Source organism: Coloeus monedula (genome assembly GCF_965178545.1).
Source record: "Coloeus monedula genome assembly, chromosome: 2".
NCBI lineage: Eukaryota > Metazoa > Chordata > Aves > Passeriformes > Corvidae > Coloeus > Coloeus monedula.
Window position 1 is genome coordinate 69,883,306 of NC_138782.1, and position 26,695 is coordinate 69,910,000.

At 38.7% G+C, this 26,695-nt stretch overlaps 1 protein-coding gene across 1 annotated transcript in view; it reads right to left on the minus strand.

Annotated features, from left to right (window-relative positions):
* The window catches only part of SLC35F1 (solute carrier family 35 member F1), a gene marked incomplete at its 5' end in the record, with an annotated part of 226,762 nt that overhangs the window by 75,326 nt on the left and 124,741 nt on the right, over window positions 1–26,695 (minus strand). The window contains one exon of the mRNA XM_082302686.1: window positions 22,241–22,416. Within this exon, the coding sequence (XP_082158812.1) occupies window positions 22,241–22,416 (176 nt within the window). The remainder of the gene's footprint in view (window positions 1–22,240; window positions 22,417–26,695) is intronic.

Genomic DNA, 26,695 nt, shown 5'->3' on the forward strand with positions numbered 1-26,695 from the left:
ATAAAAGTGCAAGAAGAAGGAAAGATAGAGCAATACTGAATTTGATGTGGGACAGATTATACTCCAAGGAAGGCACCTTCCTGTCCTCTTATGCTGGGAAGCAGTAGATACAGCTAGAAGTTCTGGGAAAGTCCTTTAATGTGAAATTCTGGATTCAAACCTCTACTGCCTTAAAATCTTCTTATTGAACACTATTTTGCCTGATTGGTGTTACCTGTTTTATAGGTCAGGATGTGAAGGACTGTATTGTGCATTATTTTCTTACATAATTACATTATATAAATCTGCACTGCACTAACACAGAAGTCAAAGTGTTTCACAGCATTATTTGAATAGACCTCTTTGTATTTCAGACATACTTGCATTCCCTGTCTGTTAGATTATGACATAATAATCTATTTTTTAATAGGGTGGTTCCAGTTTCTTGGTCAAACAAGCACGTTTAACATCCATTACAAAAATAAATGCACTTCTAAAAAGTTTAGTATTTATCTATTGGTAGGCAACACTTCTCAGATGCCTATGTCCTAAATTTTAAATGAGGATAGCAATTTTTATTGCTTTCATCTCAAAGAGCTTTAACTGATGAGACAGCTGTGAATGGAAACCTATCCATAGAACCTTATGTTGAGCCAAGTACTTCCAACAATCCACTACACAGACAAACAGAAAATGCTTTTTCTCTCTGCTCATAAAAATTCATTGTATATTAAGCAGCTATTCTACAACCAAACTCCAAAAAGAAGTTGCCAAACTGCAAATCCCTAATAATCCTCAAGGAAAGTTTCAGAATATTCTTTGCAATGCAAATATGGATGAACCGTAAGTCAGGAGTAACTGTCTTCTGGAGTCTGTCCCTTCCTGATTGTAACTATATCACACCTGGCTCAATTACATCAATTGCTTTCATAGAATACCTGGCTGAGAAACTTGGCCAGTTTTAATAAGCATTTTGTCTTGGAAAACTTAAATGGGCTGCTCTCTTTTGTTCTTTGTTTCATTTCCTCTCCTACATTACCTTTTAATCTCTCAACTTAGAGTAACTGCATCACAACAGAACCTCATGGGCAGAAGTGACTGTCTCTCAACCACAATTTGTTGACTTTTGTATTGGAGCGCACCAGGAAACCACCCAAGATGTGCTTAAAAGCAATTAGGGTATTGTCTATATTGGGAGGCCCTGAGGGTTTACAAGCTCTCTTATCATGAGACCAATTTATGGATGCTTAAGTTGTAATGAAGCAGAAAAAGTGTAGAAAAACAAACAATTTAAAAATATTTAAGCCTCTAGAGCATGCTTTTGACATATTTTCAAAGTAGCAGAGTATTCTATGATTTAATAATAGGCTTGTTTCTTGAGAAACACTAAAAACTGCTTTAAAATTAACAGTACCATGTAAAAGCTGAAAAAGCAGGACTATATCAAGAGAAAACAGCAAGGGACTTAACCCTTCATCCAGCCCAGAAGCAATAATCCATAAGTGCTACAAAACTCTAGGCAATAGAGTTGAAGTCCAAAATTTGATCTTTAGAGAAGCTGTCAAACAAAACCTCATTAAATCCACAAGCACTGAAAGTTCTTGAATAGTAGACATGATGCTATAATTTCAAGCATCCCAGAAATGCAATGAAGTCAAAAGTTCAACTTTTCCTTACAAATTCTGCTGTTATAATACTGATTATGGTGCTCAGAAGAATAGTAGCATTGTGCACAAATATATTTATGTTTTGAATTTAGCTTTCTAATTTTTTTTTACACAAGTAGCAAATCATGAAGATATGATGCATTTAAGAAACATCTATTAGTAGTTTCACGTACCCAAACAACAGATTGGGGAGCTCTAAAAGACTCTCAAGAGTGGAAGAGATCAGGCATAAGAAGTGTTAAGAAAGCATTTGTGTAACTAAGCCGTAACCTTGAAAGCCAGAAATCTAAAAGATAGTTAATATGTTCTTTGATATAGTTTATCACAACTTTGTGCAAAATGCTGCAAAGGTGGTACTCATAAATATAACAGAAATTGAATTCTCACACAGATATGAGTTTGTTTGGAGTTTTTTTTCTGGAAGACACAGAGGCAGTCCTGAGGGGACTATGATGGAAACTGAAAGCCAGCTGCTGGGGCAGTGCATCGGGGGGCTGCAACGGGGGGTGCTGTTGGGATTGCTGTAACAGACTGAGTCATTCTCTGCCTCTCACCTTCTACTTTGTTTAAAACATGCTTTTAAATTCCCTTTGAATCGAGCAATCAGTACTGACCTCTTTTTCCTCCCTAGTGCATTTAGATTATTAATGTGGGAAGAATGCCCACAGAAGAACACTGATACAAAGTCATTCTAGGCTACTTATTAAATTTTATTTTATTCTGGTTGGATGATGAGTATTGACCAATTTGCTTGCAGTTAGCTCCTGGCTTATTTAATTCCTTTCAAAAACCTGTTCACTAGCATAGTGAATCTCCTTTTGGCTATTAACACTACAAGGAAATATCCCATTTTGGTTTTGTGAACACTATTCTCACCAGAGTTTAACTGCAGAATTGATGTTGTACCAGCTGAATTGCACTAGAGATCCAGAAACAGCAGAAATATCATTAGATGGTGGTATAGGCCAACTGGGAGGGAAGCTGGAGATGTGGAGTAATGCACAACAGGAATGGCCATCCAGTCTCCATTCCAGGGCACAGAACAAACCTAGCAGCACATCGCAAAGCCAAATGGACTTAGCTTTCTACTCAAAAAGGTACTTTAAATTAAAAGTTGCATCTTCTCTTCTCCAAAATATTGCCCTATTTATAGACTAATATTAATTCTATAAACCAGCACAAACCAGAAGGCAATAAGAAGCTCATTTGAATAATCTACTATCGAGAACACCTCTGATTTGCAGAAATGGTCCCCAAACTCTTTGAATCCAGTTCTTTCTTCCTATTTATTGCCTAATTTGCACCTAGCACAGAAGTCAGCAGAGTCAGATTACTAAAGAAAACAGGAGTTTTACAATCTTATTTTGCATTAGAGGACCCTCTAAGGAAGCATGGAAATAAGTACTCACAGGAGAGGAAAAGCTGTAGGATCCCCTACTTTTGTTCACAAAGAGCACCCACTAGAGAGACTAAAATGCTTGTGTTTATCCAGTGCCCTTAAGTGTTTTTACTTATTATCATTTATGTGATTACAAGCTGTGTTCATAGCAATAAAATAAGGCTAAGCTTGGGTAGTACTAATAGCCCAACTAATTACACTGCTATAAAAGGTTTATGGGTGGTATAAATTTCAATATTATTACTACCATGGCATGACACTCACAGGCTTTGTCTAAAGGAAGGTGTTAGAAAGCCAATCTCCATGTGCTCTATTTTTGCTCTAATTCATAAGCAATTAGCAAAGCCAACAGGATACAGGACCATCCCACCTGGCTGTAGGGCCAATTTAAGTCATGTCTAATCCAGAAGTTACAGTAGAAAAGCAATATCACTATGGATTCCTGTTTAGAGATGGAAAAGATCAAAAGGGTTTTCTTCTCATTTCTATGGTCATTTAAAATTCCAGCAGTGTTCCTTTAGCTGTGCCCAACCTTGTCAGACATCAAGAGCAATCTGAGATCTTCAACTGGAAAATGAAAAACTCTCTAATCTTCTACTTTGTGAATTTGCTCTTATTAATAAAGAGACATGACTCTACTTTTATCTAAACTGGGAAATGGCAGAAGATCCATTTAGGCAGGATACACACCAGCTTTAATGATATTGCTTTGTAGAATACTTCACAGGTTCTAGGTCATATTACAGAAAAATTCAAAAGCGCCAGAATGATGCTATTTGGTGTTAGAAACAAAGAAATCTTCCCAGAGATTATCTGAACTCCTTGAGTAAAAGTAGGCAGCTGAAGGCAAAAGATATCATGGAACTGAATCTCCAGATTTCTATAGGGTACAAGAAAGAAGAACTTGAATCCGTTCAACACTGTTCTACCTCCTGTATCAAAAAAGACCTGAAGAAAGTGGATCATTGCTGTTTCATCAGTAGGGGAAGGAATCTTCTAACAAGCTAGCTAGAGTTGCCAGTGGGGCATTTGAACCAAGCAGGAAGTGTGAAATGGAAACACAGGAGTGCCTCTCGATCACGTGGCTTTTCTTGCACGTTACCACAGAAATTGAGCTTTCTATTATGATGGATTTAACACGGCAGCTGGGAATGGCAGGGAAGGAGGAGCTGCTCACTTACTGGAGCCAGAAGACGAAAGGCAGTCTGCCAAGACCAGACAAAAAGATATGGACAGTGATCATCCAGAATCAGGAAATGAGGATTCACTGTTACTGGAAGGAACAGGCTGCCACTGTTGCTGAGTGGGAGGGTGCGATGGTAAAGTCATTACAGCTGGTTTTAGAACGAACAACTGGAGCCCTTGCTGGGGCATCAGGCCACCAAGACTGAAAGGGATCTTATAAATCGGATTGGAAATGCATGTCACCCCATACATAGCTGTACCGGTGTTACCCTTTGCAACACTAAAGCCCAAAGACCCGCAGGGTATTCTGATACCGGATTCCAGTTACAATGCCTGGTGACCCACGGTAGTCACGTAAGAAAGCACAATTGCTTCAGTATGTTCCTAAGAGTTCATTCTACAAGACAACTGTCAAAAGTGACAAATAGCATCCTGTCCTCCTTCACAAGCTGTACCTGCTGCCAGCAGATTTTCTTTCTTTTACAAGTGGAGGGAACAGACAGCCATAGTAACAACACTTCAGCAGGCTGTGTGCTTTTGGTGGCATGGGACACTTCTGCACTCAGTGAAGGCTGTACAGTCTATTATCCTTCTAAAAGCTTGGATCAGTAGGCAAACTGCATGCATTGGGCATAACATTAGGAGCACTGTTCAGTCTTTTCACCAGTTTGCCATTATTTTTTCTTCCTCTGGCCAAAAAGAGTGCAGGCAAGTGTAATCTCCTTTTCAGAGTGCCAACTACCAAATCTATCAATCAGGTAGGCACCCTTCTCAGTACAGTCAACCACAAACACTCAAAAATTTCTTCAAATGAAATATCTCATTCAAAATTTGAGAGAGAGCTTACTTCTGTAAGCTTACTTCTCATTATGCTGAACATAGTAAACTTTGTATTATAAAAAGAAATTGAGATTCCATGTTCGAAGACTTTTCTTTGCCACCATGTAAGAAACATACTTCTTATTAAACTCAGAGGAGGTATTTTCAGTTGACAAAACTAAATGAGGGTTTTAAGAAAGAAACAGACACACATTTATTATCATGAATCTCTTTACAACAGTGTTCTACAAAGCTGGCAGCACTGTTCTGTACAAAGCACAATGCTTGACAGTTCGCTTCACTGCCTCTGCTGATTTTCTTTCCTGTTCACAGCAGAGAAACAAGAGTAAGATTAGACTTTAAACAACTTGTTCAGTGTTACACACTGAATCAAAGCTAGAAATAGAATTTTGACACTTTAAACTTGTTGTGTAATGCATTTGAACATATGGCGCCTAGAATAAAACAGCTTTTAAAGGCACCCAGCTACCGCAGTAATGGACGGATGGACAGACAGATAATCTGTGTGCTTCTGGTGTGATTTACTGCCTTGTAGGAACCTGTGCTGCACAGCACTGAATCTGCAAATTCCCTGAGACTGTGCTTGACTGAACTCTAACCACAAGGGGCACACCTTTCAAACATAACTTCATTGGTTCTATTTCCATGGCAGCAGCTGTGAAAAGGTTATGCTACTCAGATGAACTGCACCAGTATTTGTGATGAAATGTTTAATCATCAAATCCCTATCAGATACTATTCATATTTACTATATTTCAAAAAGATAGAAATGCAAATTTGTCTGTGTTACTAGAGCACATAGCTCAAAAGCTGATTGGAATCTTCTGTGTTAATAAAATGTCTGACTTCAAAACAGTCTATGTTTTCTCAAAATTCATCTATATGAAAAATTCTCATTACAGCTTATACATAAATCAAATCCTTGTGAAATTTCATTCAATTTCTGTCTGTATTTTGGATATGGATGTAATCCATTACTGACATAGTGAAAATGCAGCTCTGTGACAGAGAAAACATTCTAAAAGGCAGGTACTTTTCTTTTTTCTCTTGCTCTATAGTACATATTTCACCTTTATACTTTTGATTATTTCAGACAAAGGCTCTGAGAAATTACCTCATAATTTGGTCTTATTGTATCATTTCTTTTGATAACAGCATGCCTTGTACCACCCAATGTTGCTGCTTGATGTTAATTTCATTTCTCCTCCTAAAAATAGTAAACAAGTTTTATCCATATGTAACTGTATTGGAATAAAAATTGTTCCTAACAAGTAAACGTGGAGTAAGTACAAAAGGAGTTAATGCCTCATTCAGAATCAAATGCATTGTCTGAGGATAATTTCAAAGATGTGATCATTTAAGAAGTATTTTCTATCTGTAGACAATACTTGGAATGCATTGATGCCTTGGAATGGATCCTAAGCCGTCAACATTACAGAAATGCTTATAGGATGAAGACATGGAAGCAGGGAGCAGAGCCTAACACAAATGAAAGGACTCTAAAAGAGGAAATCAAAACTAAGAAGAGAAATAAAGCTTTGGATGGCACTGATAGTAGGAAAAGCAGCATAAAAATTGTTTTGGTATGGCAGGGATAAATGGAATCAGCAGGGAATTCCTCTGATCATAGATGTGACACAGGGCTCTCAAATTACACAGAGGATGTGAACTGCTGTTCTCCAGGCATGCTGACTCACTCAGCTTTCTGCAAGTCTACATCAGTGTTTTGGTCTCAGCTCCCATGGCTCTTTACTTTACAGCTTTGTTTCCTTGATTTACATGTCTGTTTGTCTGTTCAGGCAATCCCTTCACAGATTTCTTTGTGTGCAACCTCCAAAATTTCCCAGAAGGCTACAGAAAAATCATAATGTATGTATGTTCTGAAGGTAAAATAAAAAGTCGGTTTCTGCTGCACTTTGCTTTTTGCTAGGTTCAACCAAATTCTAAACATAAATTCCATGTTCAGTCTTGTGGCTGTCTCTATTTCATCTTTAATCTCATTTGGTCCTTTCAACCAGAACTGGACAAGATCAAAAGACAATTTTTCTCTGAACCACTGTACCATCAGCTTTTGTCCTTAAACAGCCAAACTTCCCCCCCCACCAGATTTGCAATTTGGGTATGGTTGGTCTGGTTAGTAAAAATATAAAACCCCAACCTGACTGCCCGAACAGCCAGCCACAATGCAACTGTCTGGAGACTGTGCCATCTGCAATTTCAGGCATCCAGAGCATTTGGTTTCACAGCCTGTGACTGCTTTCACGTCTGACAGAAGCAAATCACAGATTTCTGTTTCCATATGCAGGAACTGAAATTCTTTTTACTCCTCTTGGTCATCTCACCACTGAAAACAGGGCAGTTTGAGCATTTGCTGATGATCACTGAGCAATGTCACTTTGTGACTCTGGTGCCATTCAGAGTTGGGAAACTGGAGATCAGTTCTTCAGGAAATAGTCCTTGAGGAACTATTCCATTTAAGTGCTCCTGTCTGAAGTCCCTTTCCCCAGCAGTTCCCTCACAGAGTCCTTTTGTCAACCAAACCAGCAAAACCAGAGTTCCAGCAGTGATATTTCAAATCCTTTCTGCAGTGACACACGGCTAATTGAGTATCACTTTCCCATGCTGGGAACACTTGACCACTAGAGGGGAAGAATAACCTAGGCAGGTCTCAGGAAGGAGTTTTGGCAGTGTTGGTAGAAACACTCCCGTGTCTTCTCTACTAAGAAGAACAGGCTGACTGCAATCTTTGGAGTGTCAGGTTGGTGACTGTACAGTTCTGCCACACACCCATTGTCTTGGTGCTTAGGTCATAGAGAACAGACCAATACAACAAAAATAATCCTCTTGTTAAGGATGCTCCTGCACTGCAAGGATGGTTTTCAGAGCAAATATCTGTGTTGTCTGAGCTTTCCCATCTTGCAGAGGTCTGACAACATTCCTAAGAACTTCTTCTCTGACCATGTCTCCCTGAAGCCTCACCAAACTCAATTTTTCATGTTAATATTTTCCTTACCTACTAGATGGTACCCACTTTTGAGAGGAAGCACTGGTTGTGCTTGGCAAAAGATTTACAGAAGTATAAAGCTCCTAACTGTAAACCTTGCAACACAATTTCTTGTATCTATATATTACCTCTGGAAGATACTTTTCTAATACTGGTTCTTAAATTTAGTAGGTGACTGCTATGCAGTTGGTCAACTGGGTCACAAAATCTCCTCTGCAAATTTAACTTAGGAGGTCTTACTACTTTTTGTGATCATATAATTATCACTAGGCAATATAATTTTGGAAGAAAGTGAATAAAAAACCTTTCTTGCTATCGTTTAAAGCTCTGAAATGGTTATTACCAGTGTATCTATTAAAACACTTATTGTCCTTGTTTTGAAGTTAGCAAAGTTAATAGGTAACAAAATTAAGTTGTAACAAAGAAATTTAGTTTACTAAATTCCTTGAAGGGGAATGCTTTAAATGCTTTATTCCTGAATGGCACTGTTGATATGGGATATGATTTTCAGTTGAAAATCACGATCAGTAATTTGTTCATGCATCTTCACTGAAGATATAAATTTTGGCTATAACTAATTAGTTCCAACCTAAAAACACTAATCTTTGTCTGTGAGACTGCAAAAGGCAATGACAAACATCACTGCTATCGATCCCATCACCTGCTATGTCCTTAATTCTACAGCTTTTTATACCCGCCAATAATCTCTCTCTCTCAATACCCAGAGAGAAATTTTTTTTCCGTGAAAAATTCTGCTTCTTTTAAGTGTTGCTTACATCTATAATCAATAATTGGTAAAGTCCACTGAATAGAACTCTGTACACAACAGATTAAATCCATAAAACATGAAACAGAGCTCAAGAAAGTACAAAATAAAAGCAAAGTGGAATGTATTATTACTACAATAGATAATTTTTGAAAAAACCTATTCAAGCAGTTTATGTCTCAATATTGACATTAACAGAAAACAAACTGTTCCCTCACCAAAGCAGGATTCATTAAAATTATGGAAGTAAACAAAAACTTCACCAAACACATACAAAGAAATGCCTCTGTAATGCACATGACAGCTGACAATGAGTTTCTATTTTTATATCACTGTTCAAAATATTAAGAAATAAGGAGATGCCATTTTGTCAGGTTACTGGCAAAATCTGAAATATTGGAATAAAAATCCTGATTCTTTTGTGAAAAGATTGAGAAGGAATGTTGATAGAACCTGACAATTTGCAGTAAGCAGCTTCCAATCAGGAATGAGTTGCTGTTGTACTATCATGTGGGCATGTAACAAAAAATGAAGATAATTGTGAAAATCTCAAGCAGAAACATCCTGTGTAAATTTGAAGATGTGATTTTCTTCCTTGTGGCAGTTGGCTTGTGTTTATTTGACTGTTTAAGTTTGAATTTCAGGTGCACATACTTAAAAATGTTTTTTAAAATAATTTTAAAATACTTTTAAATACTTGCTGATAGCACCTTGTGCTTTTCTATACAGGTTCGTTGACACAGCACCTCTACATTTTAGACTCCCTCCTTTTTCCATGGAGGGGGCTATCACTGTCTTCACTGCTTGACAACTGAAACAACCACCTTGGTTTTAAATCAAGATTGTTTTTACAAAGGTGATTTTAAAGAGACATTAATCAGCCATAAAGATGACATGTCTTCACACAGCTTTAGGCATGGATACAATCTTTATAGAGAGAGACACTGAAATACAGCCTGTGTATGAAATGAGTCAGCCCTGCTAAAAATGTTTCTATCATCAAGGCATAGCAACAGTGCAGTCCTTTCACAGACACTCTGAGAACTCTTCCTTGCAATCATGCACTTCTGTTAATAGAAAAGTAAATGTGTACAAGGGGAAGTAGGTATGTATACATGCCCAAACTTCTGTGTTGCCTTGTATCTTATGTTTATTTCAACGGGCTCCTGAAAAGCTCTTGGTGAGTGTGCTCTATTTTGAAAAAAGATTCTGTTGAGCAGTCATTATATTACTGGAAAAAAATACTATCATAAATACCACAGTCATTTGTCTTCTTAAAGGCAGGTTGTTCTGAGATATGACTTGAGTTCTCTCACCTTGAAGCAGCAACACATTTCTTTTCTGCAGTGTGCCATATCCTTCAAAGAAAAAAGAGCCCTACTTTCTCTTTTATTGGTTTTATTTTACTCCATGCTTCAGAGAAATATTCTTCTGATAAAAACAGACTACTTTATATTTTCTAGGCAAACAACAATAGAAGAAACAAACACATTCAATATCCTTGCTAAATGAAAAGTGGCTGGATTCCCACATTTCTAATACTGCATTCACCAGAGTAAAAAACAGGTGGGTTTGAGTGTGCAGATCTCAGGCAATCATGCACTGCAGATTCACAAGCATTCCCAAATATTATTTTCCATACAATTTCAGTGTTACAGTTGCAGTGTGGGGAGAAATGCTGAGAAAAGTTTTAATCCTGTTTCTGCTCAGTAGCTTCCAGTGATTACTTTCCCTATAGATCACGTGACAGGGATGTGACAGTGGTACGTGCCAATCATGCGATCATCTAAAGAGGAACAAAAATATGCTTTCTGATGCAAGGTTCTTGGCCCTTGACAGGGTTTCTCCACGTTGCCCACCTGACATGCTGTGGTTCCTCATGCACCAGGACAGGACCATTTCCAACCTCTCCTTAAAATTCACTCAGACTTCCTACTGTGAAGCTGTGTCTGAAACTTCAGCTCCTGCCAGCCTACCACTCCCTCAGCTACCTGGTTTTCTTAGAAAGCACTCAACCCAATGATCTCCCAGTGATTGCTGGCTGCCTGCTTCAATGGCCAAGTTCATTCAGACCTCTTATCTCCAGCTTTAGCAAGGACCAGTTCCCAAAAAGCATTTCTACATCAGGTTTGGCTCAGTCATGAGAGCATCAGAAATTCATTGGAATACTTCAAGTGGTTTTGCTGCTCTCTCCAGCTTTGGAATACAATCTTAACACAAGACATTTTGTCTTAAGACAAGAGTTAACCCACAGTTTCAGCACACTATTGCAATAGACTCCACAGGGTCCTTCAACAGCATTCATGCATTCTGGAATTCACCTCCATGCCTGGGAGGAGCTCACTGGAAACTTGGTTCCCATGGAAAGCTTGACAATTGGCAAGTTTCTTTCCCCCTTGTGGCATTTCATCTCTTTGAATTGCTATAAAAGCTGTGAGTGACATGAAATATTCCTGGTTATGCCATGGCCTGCTTCCTATCATATGCTTGCCCAAACGAGCATGAAGCCTAGCTCAGGAAAACATGAATTTCTGGGGTCTTGAGATGATAAGCTGTACAAAATAATTCTAAAAATAAGTTCTACTGAAAATACATTGTTTGAGGTTTTTATATATACAGATGTATATAATTAGATGTGTGTGCATGGAAAAACCCCATCAATATAAACCACCTCAGGTCCTTTCAAATGGAAACAAACCTCTTACACGCCAAACTTAATAAATGAAGGCACTAACTGTTCTTTTTCTACACCAGGTTGTTTAAATCTTAATAGGAAACTATAAAACACATTCAAAACAAAGATTTCAACTAGCAATGAAAACAAACAGTGTATATCAAAATTTATGGTCATGAACATGCCACTCCCTCCCTTACATCATCAATGATGCAAATCAGTGCAGAGCCATTTTATTAAGAAAGCAACAGTCCACCTCTACTCTGGGGTGTTAAAACCTCCTTTAGAATTAGGGAAAACAAAACCAAGTAGCAGATCACAGTCAAATAATCAGATTGGCACGGACAAGTGATATTGTGTAAACATTCTAGTAGCTGCACAGAAGCAAGTTCATGAATGTTTAACTCAGAAAAAGCACAAATGATTAATTTTCCTTTGAAACCTTATTTGCTGTATTTCTGTAGCAGTTACAAAAATATCCCTGTGAATTGACTGTCACTGTGATATAACTGAAAACTAAGGGATAAGTGCTCCTTTGAGACATGCACATGGTCTCTCCCCTCCCCTGTGTATTTGAAGCGCTCACTACTGCTGTCAGCAAAGCTCCCACCTTTACCTCAAAGCTCCCTCCTCTCATCAGGGAAATGTGTGCAAGAAATGGAGGAGGCTGACAGCATATATTATCCTTCTCCTTTTCCCCTTAATGTTAAATCAGGAAAGATAGCGTAGGGGGAGGTTCTAACAGAGCTGGTTGCTAATGACCTTGAGCTGCTCTGCTCTGCAGTGAATTGGGTCTAAAGCATCCTCCAGGTTTGTGAGGCAATGTTGCAGCCAAAGGGTAAGCTAAGAGGCCCCTGCATCCTGAGCACATTCCAGAAGTGACTTGGTGTTCCCACCTGTGCTTGGAAGCTCATGAGCAGAAGGGAGAGTACACAGCACAACTGCCACTGGAATGTTGAGTGCTATATTTGTAAACATTCTTTCAGATGAAGCTGCAATTATTACTACAGCACTATCATCCAGAAATTCAACAGGAATTCAAGGTGACCAGATGCCAATAGCTAACAGTTCAGCCAAATATAAAGGAAAAAAATGCTTACAAAATGGTAGATAAACTTACAGATATTTGTACATTTTTTGCCTCAAAGATATATTTAGTTGTAACAATAAATATATGCATTACACTGGTAATAAGAGACATGAAAGAAGAGAAAATCACTGCTTGTGTTAGGACTAAGTATTAAGTGTGAGGCAGAAGAATAAGTTGAGAATACAGCTTTATTCTACTGGCATAACTTTTTATTCCCTTGTTTCATGCTGCCTTATAGTCCTTATTTTAGAAAAGGTGATACTTGCAAACATTCAGAAAGGATGTGATCTTCACAGGGACTTTGCTCCAAGTCTTGTGTACAGTTTACAACTGGGCTCTGCAAAATGGGATGCTACTGAGTCTTTGATTTAATGAAAACTTAGGAAGTCAATTCAATTCACTGCAGGGACTGCTTTGTTCTTTCGTTATGATTCTTTTCTAATGAGAAAGACAATCACAAGGATAAACTCTATTCCTCTGAATTTTTACACTAATTACATACAAAGCACCATTCTGGCAGAGCAGGACTTATCTCCTTCAGGCAATACAGTATCATCTTGTAACCACACTTCAACTCTCCCATATGAACGCTGGAGCTACGTGGGCTGAATGTGGATCCTGCTACCCTGGCTAGCTGCTTGGCTTGATGAATGTTTAAATATTCCATAAATCACAGGGAAACACTGATACTGCATGAAGCAGCAGAGACAATCCTTGCATTCTGCTTACAGCTGTAGGATCAAGGGTGTACTATTTTATCAGAACCATTAACTTTCCTCATTGAAGTGGGAAGGGATGGTTGGTTTTGTAAACAGTACTTGAGATGTTTGGTTATATACTAAAAAGAGCCAAACCCATATACTAACACTACAAAGGACAGTTATCTCTTAATTCTTTTAAAAAACCAAGTGTTTGTGATTCAGCTCACATCCTTATGAGACAATTTATTATTTGACATACTGTGAGGCAATCTGGGCTACATAGGGAGCTTCCTTACCCTCAAATAAAATTACTGAGAACAACATTCACCCCTCTGCAATACCCTGATGCTGTGGACTAAGTTTCAAAGCTCAATCTGTGCTCATTGCCATGGTATCTGAGCACTTTCAAGGCTGTGCCATACAATACCTTGCTTTGTACCTGCTCAAAAGCCTTGATTTTTTCACCTGCAACATTTATGCCCCTATCTGAACCTGTGGTACAAACTGCACTTCCTCAGAGGTTCCTCGAGCCTGCCCACTCATCCTTCTAGTCATGAGGTTTATCTTAAACAGAAACTCACCTACTTGTGCTCAGATTAGCACTGTCTTCGAAGGACTGGCAGGGCTCCTGGAAAAGTAAGCGGGGGGGGAGCTTCCCAGGCTTAGCAACAAAATCTAAATCCTGATCCAAACATAAATACTTGCAAATACATGTTGTAGATTTGCCTCAAGTCTCAGACTTAGGTGCTGGAATCACTAAAAGAACCATGACAGTATGAAACACCACATTGTGATGATTTTTTGGTTCTGCAAAATTCCACTAGCTACCTGTGATTTTGCAGCTGTGAGCTGAGTAACTGCAATGTTTCCCATTTTATTGCATCTGTGGTTTCTATTTACGGACTTACTGGCATGAAATGGCCACAGCTGGCTAAATGTTCCTAAAATGAATGTACATTTACCTCCAGGGTAAAACTGCCTTTTTCTGAAGTAGTATTCTCAGTATAGACATTGCCTCACAGCAATGATGCAGCATCTTGATGCAAACATGGTTCATCACCCAGGACTTTGGCCAGCCTAAAGCTCAGCATCCCGTTCACGCTCACTGCACTTAGTGCCTGTAGGGTTTGCTCTCATAAAATATACACCAGTCTTTGAACCACGGTGCAAATCTGAATGCTGTGTCTGGAAGGTACTGGTTGAGGGCATAAACCTGGCAGCCAGAAAGATGACCGGGTCTGAGCTTCCTGAAGTGAGAGTGATCTGAACTGCCTGATTTGAATCCTCCAGGGACTTTTTTACAAGGACAGGTACCCCGAGTGCAACTTTAGAACAAATTCACTCTCTGTGTGGACAAGACCTCCCATTCCCTTTTTTAGGTCAAGAGAATGGTAAGAGAACTCCCTTTTTTTTCCTGTGTTCTTGTCTGCATCAGCAGGCACAGGGAAAACGAGGTGTTCCTATCCTTTCACACAATGCCCTCTTGCAGCTTTTTTCTCTGATGGCACAAAGGATACTTCCTTGAGTATCAAAGCTATTTTGAAAGCAACCCAGTAAAACAAGAGGTCTCTCTGGGTTGAATTAGCTGCATCAGGGATCAAGAGATACTACTACAGAGAACACTACAGCATGGATGCTTGATTAGACCAGGCCTTTATTGCTTTGGGGTTATCATGATTATATTAGTGATTGCATCATTAAACCACAACATACAGTGTTCACACTTAACTGCTGCCACCTGCATCCTAGAGGAAGAGTGCTTTCCAATTTTCAGCTTGTATGTGCTGTGGGATGTACATGATTTATTCCAATGATACCATGCAAGAGCATAGAATGTCCTGCTTTGGCCAGGATTAAAAAAAAGGAAAGATATTTTGTAACACAGGATGCATGCTGTGGGTTTGGACAGCAAGTGCCTAACCTAACAATCAGGAGCACCTCACTGAGAGAAATAACTCTAGCAAGAAAGGGCGGAGAGGCCTTTAGAGCCTTTACCTGCCATTTTATTTGCCCTATGTTTGGGGCCAGGATTCCTCTCTGTAAGTATTTGTTCCTTGTTAAACAGCTGTCAAAGCAAAACACACCTGATGAAAACAAAAATTGACTAAGCCCTGAGATGCCTGGTCCTTTGTGTGGGTGGAAAGGAGCAGCAGGGCCAAAGCAAAAAGCATCTGTCTGCTGGTTAGTGTGACAAGAACAGCTGACAGTGAAAAAACCCCCTGAGGATTAAAAAATACCATCCAACCTCTCTGCTAGGAATAGCCAAACAAATCAAAACAAAAGACAGAGGCCAAATCTATTGATTTTAATCCTATCTTTGTACCCCCAACATGGTCTTCTTTTTTTTTTTACCCTGACTTTCCAGCTATGTGTAATAATTATACTGTGCTGAAATTGCATGTGTTTTAGTATTATGGCTAAGAATGGAAGGAGACTTCATTGGACCAGGAAGGGAAATTCTATGGTTTAGAGCAACTGTCATAAAGAATAAAATCCCAAGGTCCTTTATGAAAACTATACATACCTGAAAAGTTTGACACCTCACTGAATTGTTATCACCTACAGAGTAAAATAATGAAGGTTCATTCAGCAGCAGCAGCAGTCAACATTTTATAGCAGGAAATTTTAAAAACTCAATTGAAAGTAGAATGAAAATTCAAACACAAACACAATTATTATGTAAATGGAACTGAACAGAAATCTGGCTCTAGTCATACTGTTTTTTTCCAGCTAGCTTGCTGTGGTGTCCATGATGTGATAGGCAAATCCCAAATACATAACAGATCATAATCCTTGCTCCTCTGAGCATGCTATCCAAAACTGAAAATTGCACATTACGAAAAAAGATCTCTGCAATTTGAAGTGCCTGTAAATAGCCAGCATTCTAGTTTCATTTCTCCTAAAGTACAGAATTCCCTCTGAATATGAAAAGGGCTCTTCAAAGCCCAAACAAAAGGACTATTTGGCTGACCATTTTCGTAATAAACATATCCCACATGGTTTGGCATCCCTAATTAGAAGCCCAGAGTAATTAGGAGAAAGTGCATTGCAGACAGCAGTGTGTAACACAGCAGGGAGATTCTGCAGTGATGCTATGAGAATACCAAAGACCTGAAGGTCATTATTTTTCACTGGTTCCAAGCCCTGCTTGCTGCTGTGTTTCATTTTTACAACCCAGAATGAGTGTGTCCCCTTGCACTGGGAGGGCTGTGAGAATCACAGAATCAGAGAATGTTTTGGGTTAGAAAAGACCTTGAAGATCATTCAGTTCCAACACCCCTGCCACTAGACCAGGTTTCTCAGATCCCCATCCAATCTGGCCTGAAACACCTTCAGGGATGAGGCATCTAAACCTACTTTCTTTCAGTTTAAAGCCAGTTCCCCTTCTCCTATCTCTATATACCTTTGTCAAGTGGAAGAGATGGGCCAGCTGGACATGCCTTTCCCTGTGCTTCAAGGGTAATGTCACAGCCTCCTGCAACATCTGCCACATGTTTGCAGGCCAGTGTGGGGGCTGAGTTGTTGCCTTGAGGGACCAAGGACCCATTCTATCACAGGCAGATAGGACCATAAAGGTGCTTGGCTGCAGCTTTGAACATTTTATTTGACTGGAGGGATAACCAAGCTCTTTGTTTTACAGCAGTGGCATGAGCATGCTTAGGAAACTGAACAATGATGAAATGGATCTTTTCTAATCAAAATCACTGCCTGTCATCCTCAGTGAAGAGGAAATTCTGACGGGATCGATGCCTTTCCAGAAGACATTTCATCTCAATGGTACTACACATATTGTCCGAAGTACATGATAGCAAATATAGTTTGATCAGCTTAAATCATATACTTTCTTTGTTTCCCAGACAAACAAGATTGTTCTTACCAGCAATCGACAAAAAAAAGGTGTTGATATTAAAAAAATTCTGTTATGTCTACCTAAGTTAAGTGCATAAAATACCTTAGTATTAATATACCTTTACTAGTGGAATGAAATTAAGTAAAAAGAGGCATTTACCGTTTCTGTCATTCAGTAAACAGCTGACAAGCACTGCAGTGAAGAAAAGCAACTCCTATATAGCATTCTATTTTCCTTCAAGTGGTTTTGGTCAATTTTGGTGAAGTAGGAGGGATGCTGGGGAGGGTTGCCGTGTATCTAAATGGAAATGCACACTTGAATAGCAGACACATCAGGAAATTACATATGGCTGAGATACTAATGGCATAAGCCAACCTGAGATAGAAATGCATAAAAAAATGCTATGCCAGTAACAGGTCTGCAATCTTACCAGTCTCACAGGACTCTCTTGCTTACTCAGGGGCACCGATTACCTTTGATTATATGTCAAATGTAAAACATTACAGTTACTGTAGGGAAAACTCTATTTCCACTGGCATGTGATACAACCTCATCACTTGGCCTAGAAGCAGAATTCATCCAGACATACAGATATTCATAAAAAGTGTTTCTGAACTAGCAAATTATTGCCATCCCTTAGTACTGGTGGGCTGAAAATACTCAGTAACTTGTTGCAGTAAAATTCATGGAACAGTTTTCAATGTGGAGCCCTACTCATGCAGAATCTGGCCCTCAAGGCTTTATGGTTCCCACCTGTTCAGAAGACACTTCCATTGCTCCCTCATTTCTTGTTTTCCAGAGTAACAAAAAAATAGCAGTTTTGTATTTTTTCTGTTTTTAATGATGTCTAGTAGATGTGTTGTTTTCATTTGTAGCATATGTGACGTGGCTTTTAGAAGTAATTTATTTTTGGTGGCAAGCTGCTGATGCTTGCACCCATGTTGGCTGTTAGCAATTAACACCTTCTGGTCCACTATGGACAATTTCCCACTTACTGCTTTTTAAGGTGCTAAAACTAATCTACACCAGCTCCATTTCACCCATTTGAGACTTTTCTTACTGATAGCCAAGGTTTTTCTTTTCCTCAACTAATAATGACACATAACCCAGAGGACATAGGGAAGTATCCCTACAAGATTTTGTTAAGAAGAATCCTCTGCTGACGAAGAGACTGAGGTGAGATAATATGTGTTAAAACCTTCTCAGAGGTGTTACCATGGACAAATACAAGTTTTGGCTGTGAAAACAGCAGGCGTGAGAGGAAGCTACCTCAAGAGAAGGAACTGAGGATGTCCTTGTTACCTGTTAAATGTTTGGCATATCAGCCAGATAAAACATAATGACATTAATTGCCTTATAATGCAGCATAAGTGACATTAATTTTATAATGGCATTGTTCTCATACAAAGAAAACTCCTAAAGAATAATATCCAGACCTAAGCACTGGTGCATTAATGAGCATTGGACGGGGCACTGCAGTGGATACACACGTGTGGCTAAGTGGCTGCTGGCATCTCTGCATGTCTGAGTCTGTGCCTTCCTAACTGCAAAGAACTTCCACACTCACCTCTTCAGCACAAAAACGAGTTCAACTTAAAATTACATACAATATAAAAAAAAAAAAAAAAAAAAAAACACACAAAAAACCAAAAACCCAAACAAAAGTATCCAGGAAAAAAGGAAAATTTTTCTAGATCCCAGATTCATTGTTGCACTTGTTCACCTGATAGAAAGGGTAGATGGATTTCTCCATCAGAAAAATCCAAGTTTAGACAAATTCTTTCACTTTTTCATGATCTGTGGCTGAGTAGTATCCATGTTTCAAGGCCCATATGAAAATATCACAAGCACAAATCTCCTTCAAGGCTTTTTCATTTTTATTTTTTGGTCATGAGAACAAAATTGCAAGAATGATGAAAAGCCTTACTTACATGGAATTCACTGCTTGAAACTATTGAGTCTACTTTTACTCCTTGAAACTTTTCTTTTTTTTGTTTTGGGTTTTTTTTTTTTTGGTTGAGTTTTTTTGTTTGTTTTGTTGTTTGGATTTTTTGTTTTGTTTTTCTGTTTTTTTGTTTTGTTTTTGGGGTTTTTTTGGTTTTTTGGGGGAGGTTTTTTTGGTGTTTTTTTTTTTGTTTGGTTTGGTTTTTTGTTGGGTCTTTTTTATCATGGAAATTAAGATTTAAACACTCAGAGATTCTGACACCTTCAGGACTGTGCCTCTCAGCACTATCTGATAATATGCAGATTCAATGCAAGGTGACGGTCCTAATCGTTGCATCCATTAGAGTGAGCACGGAGATAAAATTATTTTGGAAAACAATCTCAACTCACAATATAAAAATGTACTGGAAGCTGCTGGTTCCCATGAGCTAAATTTAGGTGCTGGAAGCTGAGCATTCACTGCAGAAGGCTTTAGTCAGAAAAGCTCAGGAACTTTAATCATCTGCTAATGACAATTTTCAGAAACCTGTGCAAATTCTACCTTTTCATTATCACTCAGGGAGTATATATGAACAGCGAGGGACAGCTAAGTCAAAGGGCATCCAGAGTAAATCAGAATTTGGAAGAAGCCTTTAAAGAAAGAGGAACTCTTTACATCTGAGGAAATTATAGCTTTCAGTCCTACAGTGAATTCAGGGTTTTTTTGGCTACCTCAAGTGAGACCTCCTTAAACAGTACATTTCTGCAAAAATCCCAAGGATTAAGAAAGCAAGGAAAGAAAAAGACAAAGGGGTGCAGTCATTTTTTACTACAAATCAATTTATGATGGCTTGAATTCTGAAGGAGAAAGAGAATGATTTAAAAATTTTTCAATCTTGCATAGAGAGTAGCAGAACTGTACTTGAAAAAAAAAGCCTTCTGATGATGTCAACACTCAGCACTCAGAAGAGAATCATCCCATATAAAATTAGTATCATTATTATGTGATTTCCATCTGTTAACGAAGCCAAATGATTAGAGCTGCTAGAGAAACTGCCTTAATGGAACAAACACAGATAATGGATTTGAATAAATACACAGCAAAAAGACAATGTCAGGCTCAGTCACTTGGCAACATTAAATGCCGAGTAAATAAATAGGCTGTGTAGTGCTATACCATCCAGCAGAAATGTTATGCTGAATGCCTGGATCACTGCTTTCATGGCTTCTGCAGCCAATTTTGATTTGGATTTTCTTACATGAAACCAGCTTTTTGGGTTTTTTTGACAGCTCCTTTTCCAGACAATTCCACTGGTATGCTTTACGTGAGTTCTAGTTGTTTGTACAGTCTGTATTCAAACACCTTCCCCAGCCCTCGTCACTTGTCCAGAAAATATTTTCCACATATCCCTAACACTTTCCCACTTACTTCCCAAATCTATCTTATTGGCACAACAGATATCTCTGACAAACTCCCTTTAGTCCACCACTGTATTTTTGAACAGAGTCAGAAAATTATTTATAAAGTACCTTTTAAATACATATTTATGTATAGTAAAGTAGAGTGCTTGTTAGCAGTTTTTAGATGTCAATATACACCAGGCATCAAGCATTATTCCAAATTAGCCTCTGTAATGCACAGCAGAATGCAGTATCTATATGGGTATACCCTTTCACGAGCCAGCATTTTCAAAAAAGTAAAATCTATTTAAGAGTTATAGGGACTTGCCTTCCACAATACCTAAATCAGTCCAGAGAAGGACATTTCTGGGACAGAACTTGTGAACATCTAGGCAATCCTACACTCAGAATAATTATTTTTAAACACAGTTCTCCCGAAAGCTGCTACTAATAACACATTTTAAAACTTTGGCAGAGCAAAGTATGTGGTGATGTTTCCCCCTACACAAACTGAAATACCAAGACAGAGAAACACTGCCTGAGCAATCTCTCCTTACATAAGAGCCAACATTTCCCTTGCAGATTGGCTCTCATTGCCTCTTAAAAATGTCAGTGGGGACCAATGTTTATAAAACTTATGTTGTAATACACTTAAGTGCTTTGTGCTGGAGTACAGAGGTATATTTTTGACTGTTCATTTTTTGCATAGCAATTAAGTCCTTTCTGCTTTGGAACACTTCTAGCATTGTATCACAAGACTGTACTATGACTGAAGAGCTTAAGCTTCAGGGTTGTTCCCAAAACATTAAAAGATGTAACATCAAAGAACTATCCAAAAATCATTGTTCCTGTAAGAAAACATGAGCTTTTCAGTATGCTGATAAATGTACCATGGCCTAATACATTTTGTAGTTGTTATCCTCTGCAGAGTCCTACCCTCGTTATGTCAGGAGAACACATGATATTTTTTCTCTTTTATTTGGCTTCTAACCTACGTGTTCTGTGAAGGTGAATAAATACAATTATTACAAAAAAAAAAAAAAAAGGGGCTGAGAAATTTACTTAAATGCATTGACTTCCCACACCTCATTTAGACACGAAATCTCAAAGGAGGGAGATGTGTGCAGGAAAGGCACATCCCCCCGTATTATCTATAGACTGTCAAACAAAGGATCATCAGATACACAGTACAAAAGCACGCTATAATGCATTTCTCATTTTGGAGGGCAGATTGGTTACACAGGCCCTGTGGCAAAGCAGTGTCAGGGCCACAGATCTGCTCAGCCCACACATCACCCCAGAGACAGAGCACCCCGAGATCCCTCCCTTCATCTCCTAGTTCCCAATAGCTAAAAATTGGCTGCTATTTCTTTCTTTCTAATAAGTGAACTACTGAATTACCATGATCAGCAACTAGAACTAGCAAGCTCTTCTTTGCTTCCATCTGAGCTCTCCTTAGTCTACATAAGATGCAAAGCATACTATTATTTCCCAGCAATGCAAGAATAATCAGAATTCAAAAGGACTGGTGTTTCTTTTAGCTTTTAGGTAGCACCCCAGTCCTTAAGATCATATGATTCATTCTTTGCTAATGAAGATTTGTTGGGGTTTTTTTCAGTTCATCCCATGTGTATTTCTAGGTAATATAAATATGGAACAAATTTTAGTGGGATATGTGTCTAAATCGTATTGCTTATTGCTGTTCTGCAAAAGACTTTATCCCCACTGTTTTCTACAGAACAGTTCCAGAGAGACACTTACCTTGTCTGACAGCTAGTGTTGTCGTGTAGACCAAGAATAGAAGGATATAATTGAGGAAGCTCTGAAAAACAGGTGTGTTGGCATGGAAATCTTCTGACAGATACTTGCTTGTGAGACCAATGCCACAGATAAGGAGGGAGAGTACCTGGCCAAGTGCCACAGACAGCAAGAGATCCCTGAAAGGAATGAGAATAACAGGCATGAAACACTCAGCCTCTTCACTAAGGAGGAAATGCTCATACTCCTCCAGGAATCATGTTCAACATTTCTGGGACATGGAAGAAACATGATGCTTCAGTCAATGAGGGGACCTGCTGGGTAGAGCCAACATAACATTTCCATTATTTCTGCTCTTATTGTGGGCGTAAACATTGCGCCAACACAGTAGTTTTTATTCACATGTTAAAGAACAGCAGATGGCACATCCCTTCCATTTAATTTTGCATTTCACATTTCACAAAGGATAAATGATCATTTAAATCAACCAAAATACAACACTGCTTCCTTTGAGCATCCTCCTTAACAGAAAGACCCAGGAGTATCGTTGAGACACAGCGGGAAACACAGCTCTTTCAAGACTTAGCAACCAAAGAGAAAAAGAAGATAAAGGATCATGTTTCACCATCAAGATGAATATACATTTCATCATATAAACTATTCTTTCCAACTACTATGCAGATCTCTTTATATTTTCTTTAATCTTTCCCACTGCTTACTTTCTCTTCTGCTTGATGGTAACAGGAGGTTCCAGTTTTCCCCTTCCTGTCTCCTGGTTATTAGGAATGTATTTTCTGTTCTGGCTTCTAGCTTTAATCTGTTTTTCTTATTTTTCATCTCCAGTATCCTCTGCATTCTCCTATTACAACCCCATTCTCTTTCCCCATAGGTCTCAAAAAGTTTCTCCTTTTGCGCATGTTCTCTGTCTTCCTATAATTTTCTCTTTACTCAAGAAATTGCTATATCTGAAAGACCCTTTCCCTCCAAATATCTCCATCTCTTTTACTCTTCTTACAGCATTTATCATCTAACCACAAAGCCCAACTGACTACAAAGAATCCTCCTCTAAATTTTGTCACAGTATCTCCTATACCCACAACACAGGAATATCTGTATTTTTTAAATTACCCCTAAGAGTTTTCCCAGGTTTCCCATGTGTCAATACTCTTGTGCTGACCAGGCCTGCTCCACAGCTACACCTTCCCATGCAGAAGAATGAAATGCGGAAGTGTTGGTCTGGTAGAGAAGCAAGCAAAAACAATGCCAGGGGGAGAAAAAGGGCATCCAAAGGGGACATCTAGTCTGACCCCTGCCCACTGCTGCTGTTGCTGTCACCAGCCCCCAGAAAAGAGGGTCTGAGCTCCCTAGGGTAAGACATGAAGGAGGGGAGCATGCTCTGCAATGTCTCGTTTGAGCCTGGAATGAGGAAAGGGAACTAGGCAATCCTAAGGGAGTAGAGAAAGGAGGGCAGCACCCTGCTCAGCTATAACAGTATTTCATGCGCGTTCTCTGCCAGACAGGAAAAAGAAATATTGCTTCAAGGCTGCTTTGCTTTCCCTGACAGATTTCCCTGACCTCAGCTCTGCATGTTTGGCAGTGATGAGCATCTGTGCTCCCACAACTTGGTAAACTCAAGTGTCAAATTTGTTTCCCCTTTTTCTCATAAACAATCCTCCCACTAATGTGTCACGGTGTCAGTCATGGCATGATTTAACCAAACAGACACTGGAAAGCACAGGAGGCTGGGTAGTTATATTCAGCTAACATACCTCGCTGACAAACAGCCTGACACACAGAGTAAAGAACAAACTTTATTGTGCTAAACTCTGTGTTTTGATGGGAGACTGCTGGATAAGCAGCAAGTAAGACTCTACTACTGCTACCTCCGCTTTCACATTACTCACTCTACTGTGAAACACAACCATGGGAAACAAACACACTCGGCAGAGGTAACATCCAAGACCACGATGCAAATGCTGCCTACACTATTGATCCTCAGTTGCTGCTGTTACCTGCTCTGCTGTTAACATGGAATAGGAAATTTGAATAGTGACTGCAATTTAAATCCACATATTAATCTTGCACACGTGTTTACAGTTCTTCATTTAGCTGGATATTGTTTCCTACATCCTTCTGCAATTAAGTTTCATGCAGGGTTCTCCTCTTGCCTACTGCCATTTCTATAGTTTCATTTCATTAGTAAATTAAATGTTTGGAAATCAGTAGCCTGCTTTACATGGAATGCAGGTGTGTCCCAGTATCTTGGCTGTGCCTACGAGTGAAAGTTGCATTACATTCGTTATGGAACTGCATCTGCTCTGAAGAGAAGCATCTTAGATCCTATTTAGATTTACATGAAGCTAAATACATCCTCTCTCAGGAAAGGATTCTCACAATAACATATTTCTTGCTCCCTAGGGCCGTTAGCTGTTGGGAGCCACACTAATCATTACATTTTTTCAGGCTGGTCAAAAGTTTGATGAGGTCTTACAAAAGGTGTATTTTTAGCTCAGCTCTCTATATTCAGGTGTGTCACCAGACCTAACCAATCAGTACTGACATTTGTATTAAAAATCCAACCAACAAAACCTGAAAAACACCAGGTAAATTTCAAAGCTGTGTTTGATAGCTGTAGCCCTCTCCGGTGTACGTTTTGATTCTCTCATTGCCATTTTGCAATTTACAGAACAGCCATGTTTTTCCATAGCTGATTCTTTGCCAAGTCATTCAACCACATCTACAAGTGGCAGTTTTCCTAAAGAGTTGATGTCTCTTGATATATATATATATATATATCTACAGCACATATATACATACATATATATACACACAAACACATACAGCCTGTCCTCAGCTTCTGTATTTTACATTTCATAAACCTATCAACAAGAAAGTAATTCAAAATTCACGGTCTTATTCCTAAAAAGTCATTGAGAATACCTTTTTATGTCTTCTGTAAATTACAAAATATGTCCAAAAATCCACTTGTTATTGTATTATTGAACACAAAGGGTAATTGGAGCTCAGTAAATACAAACATGGACAAGATTCAAGACTGTGAACCTAAGCACTTCCAAGTATGTAAGTAAAGGCTGGATGAGTATAATCTCTGTAACTTGAAAGAGCTTTTGAGTAAAAATTGTCTTTTGGACAAAAACTGAATGTAAAAAATGCAGAAATCTACTTTGTGGGAATCCAAGTGCAAGTAGTACCATCAATGTCATTGTCTTTCAAAACACTGACTACATAAATGATATTGAGTACATACATACTGCTTGTCTCGGATTTTTGCACACATTTGGTATTTCTAATTATGTAAGAAAACTCACGCCAAAATCAAGCTTCTTTTCCAGTTAGTATTTAGTTAAACATTTCACAGTTGATGGATGACACAGAAAGATACAAATCTTTTAATTCATCAGTGCAAAGAGTAGCATGTTCGATATTTAAGCAGAACTAATTCGAATGCCCATGAATGCTCAGACTTGAAGCAAAGATGATCCATTTTATAAAATTTAACTACTCCTAAGACTGTTCATTAAGCTCTCCTGCCACCCCTAGAAATATGCCCTTTACAGACATGAATGACAAGCAGTGGCACAGAAGATTTGGTGTGCGTCCCTTCTCTCACCACTGTAGGCTGTGACACACTAACCATTACCAGGGAAACAGGTGAAATGAAAATTAAGAGAAAGCAAATCACAAGATCAATAAAATGCTCATTTTTGCCTTGGCTGAATGGAAGAGAACAACTCATCTCTCTCCAAACAGAAAAGTGGAAACAAATCTTAAATTACTTGTTTAAATTCGTGACAATGTCAGCAGCAATATAGAAAAATACAATTTTTTGATAAACCTAATAACCAATGTAAGATGCCTGAATTTTACAAAAAATGCTGGTAACATTAACTGCATTTATTTTTTTTCCTGCAAATGATGATCTAATAAGACAAGAGTCTTAACTCCTGAGCCTTTAATACCTGGATAAGAATAATATACCCATTCTTTTTTTTAAGAAGAAGCAGCAAGCAAATACTGAAAAGAAGATTTCAATGGCTGTAGAAAACCTACTATTTCTTTTAGAAAAAGTAAAAAGAAACTAACTCAGTGCCGTCACGTCTGGCACTCCCAAGTATCTTCCCCAAAAATCATAATACTGTTGAAATATGCAACATGGCTCCTATCTGCAACACTTTCTGTGTTGCTTTTCATGTTTCACCACTCAGACTGGCACAAAGGATGATTTCTTCCCTAAGCCTTTGGTCTATCGTGCTGGCTTCAGTAGCACATTCATTCACTGAGGAAGTAACATTCATTCATATCTTGAAGAAAGGCTGTGTAGTTTGATGGCCTTCAAACAGAACACCAAAAAAGGACTCTCACTACAAAAAGCTTTATAAAAGTGAGGGTTTCCGCCTTTCAGGATGCACTTTCTCTTTAGCTGAGTGCTATTCTATT